Genomic DNA, 2,512 nt, shown 5'->3' with positions numbered 1-2,512 from the left:
AATCTTTGTCATTTAGGTTTCGCCCCCCAAAGTTTTCGTCTACCTTCGCCACTGCTAGCCAAGATGTTAGGGTGACCCTACACCCTGCTGGATCAGCCCCTGGCTGGGCGTGTCGCCCCATGTCGGCCTCGGACCTCCACAACACATTGTCCAAGAAATCAGAAATCGACTGATCCAAAATTTGTTTTTTAACATGGATTTGAACTACATGGCTTGGCTGATGCTGTACATACATATAGCCTGCCCGTTGGCTCGCAGTCACTCAAGCATTTGCAAACACGTTTCAGGTAATAATAATAATGGCATATGAAGTAATTCCCGAAGTAATTACCAGGTCTACGGAATTTAAAATGATGTAAAAACGAGATGAATAGATACTGACCGCAAACGATGAGGCCGGACACGCCGTCGGAGCATTGGCACTGGAAGATATCGTAGTCGGTGTCAATCCGGCAACGTCCACCGCTCTCCTTGCACGCCGCGCAGTCGTCGGCCGCGTAGTCCAGAAGAAACCCGCCCTTCATCAGCTGCCGGTAGTCCTTCCCGGCCGCCCCCGGGTACCCCAGCACGGGCATCATCGACACCCTGCAGTTCCCCGGCACGGGCCTGTACCCGCCGGCGAGCAACGCGAAGGAGTTGAAGGTGGACACGTTGGACCCCTTGGTGCAGTTCACGGGCGCCCACGAACGGGGCGGCGGCCGTGCCCGGAGGTCGGTGCAGTTGTAGAGGAAGTAGAGCCTCTGGTTGATCCGGCTGATGGCAAAGGGCGCGAGGCCAAGGTCGGAGGTGGCGTTCACGCGGACCTCGACGTCGCAGGTGCCGTCGGAGAGATCGTGGTTGGCGAGCCTGAAGGTGCTGTCGTCGTAAGAGATGTTCAGGATCTGGTACTTCCAGAATGAGTTCTCGAGGAAGGCCGTGCCGTTGCCGTCGCACATGACCTGGAAGGCCCGGTAGCCGCACTCTGGCGGGTGCGTGCCGCCGAGCCAGAACGGGTACTCGATGCGCAGGCCCCCGCACATCGCCGGGGCGCAGGGCGAGGACGACGACGGCGTGGTGGTGTTTATGGTGGCGTCGGTGGCGAGGACGGCAGCTAGCAGCAGCGGGGCTGAGCAGAGCACCGCGGCCGCTGCCGGGGCACGAAACGGACGCTTCATCCCGTCGTCGCCGTCGATCTTGTTTGCTGGCTACGGGATGATGAATTTGCAACGGAGAAGAGCTTTAGTTGTAACACAGAGAGGGTCGTGAGAGCGGGATGTGCTGAGTTTAGGATGAGGGGATCGCATAGAAGAAGCCGGGTGTGTTGCCCGTTCGTCGTCACGGAGTTTGACTGACTGAAGTGGACATCACCGGCGAGTGGCCGAGTGGGAGCTCGCCGCCACGCGGGTCCTCGTGGCGGCGCTGGCCCGCCTGTCGGTGAGCGGAGGAAGGTCGTCGGTCTCGGTTTAAGTTTGAACGCATCCTTACCTACTGCACGGAAAACAACCGTTCCTCTACCCTTTTTTGGGAGCAAGTAAAGTAAAACAGCCGCATTCTCTGGTCGTTACCGTATCCTTGTCCTGTGACTGGGCGAATAATACAACCAGGTGGCCGCGGAGAAGGTATCATGCATATATTTTGGGCTTTCCGCGTTCACGGGAGAAGGTATCATTCATACGCGTCGACTGTCTTTATTTTCTCACATGAAAAAGAGGGGAGAATATCATACGGAAACCAATATTCAATGAAAACTTCGTGGAAACTTTATTTTAAAATTTTAAAAAAATCTGAAAAAAATGTGGGATGTTATGCTGAATTTGTCTTTTTCATAGCTCACATCTCGTAATATTTTTTAACTTGAAATTTTATGAAGCAATAAAACATTACCTTCTTAACATCCTACATTTTTTTTCAAATCTTTTTGAAACTTCAAAACATTTTTTTCTTGTGGTTTTCACCGGTTTTCATCAAATGTTGGTTTCTGTATGATATTCTCCCGAAAAAGAAGTACGTAGATTATTGCTCCTAGAGCACCAGCTGCCGTCGCTGGCATGACAAGGTTGACTACGAGTGTACGAACGAAGATGATGAAGCAAGGAGCTAGCCTTCGCCTTCACCAAACATCCCAAAGGCTCCTTCACCGTCGCTCTTTTATTTACAATCATCCCATCACTTCTCGTACTCACTACCAACTATCTGATGTGTGGTATATTTCATCTCATTATATATGTTCTCTCTACCAAATTAATCAATCTACATACCATTTCCTCACTATTTCCTTGCGTCTCTACCATGTTCTCGAGCTCTTTCTCGTGTTTCTCTGCATGTTGATGATCTGGACATCTTTCGACTTTAATAATTGTTGTCGCTGCTCTCCTCAGGCATGCTAGTAGTTGGTCGGTGTGCGCGCTATGCCGTCTCCTTCCCCTTAATTTCTTCTCCACCCTCAAGACACTACAAGAAATATGTTAATTCATGACGAATTTCTGTTGACAGTTTCAGAAACTGTCATCGATGGCCCGGTATAGCCCGCCAA

At 51.2% G+C, this 2,512-nt stretch overlaps 1 protein-coding gene across 1 annotated transcript; it reads right to left on the bottom strand.

The window, feature by feature from the left end:
• Positions 1-188: 188 nt before the first annotated feature.
• LOC119271767 (LEAF RUST 10 DISEASE-RESISTANCE LOCUS RECEPTOR-LIKE PROTEIN KINASE-like 1.2) lies at positions 189-1,154 on the bottom strand. Its single transcript, XM_037553461.1, has one exon. The coding sequence runs from the start codon at positions 1,152-1,154 to the stop codon at positions 189-191; it is 966 nt and encodes a 321-aa protein (XP_037409358.1).
• Between the last annotated feature and the right edge of the window lie 1,358 nt (positions 1,155-2,512).

Source organism: Triticum dicoccoides, chromosome 3A, assembly GCF_002162155.2.
Source record: "Triticum dicoccoides isolate Atlit2015 ecotype Zavitan chromosome 3A, WEW_v2.0, whole genome shotgun sequence".
NCBI classification, from domain to species: Eukaryota; Viridiplantae; Streptophyta; class Magnoliopsida; order Poales; family Poaceae; genus Triticum; species Triticum dicoccoides.
Note: the sequence above shows the minus strand (reverse complement) of the source record. Positions and strands in the feature narration are given on the sequence as shown.

Excerpts from the sequence above, each read along its gene's own strand:
- LOC119271767 (XM_037553461.1), bottom strand. The coding sequence starts at position 1,154 with ATGAAGCGTCCGTTTCGTGCCCCGGCAGCGGCCGCGGTGCTCTGCTCA.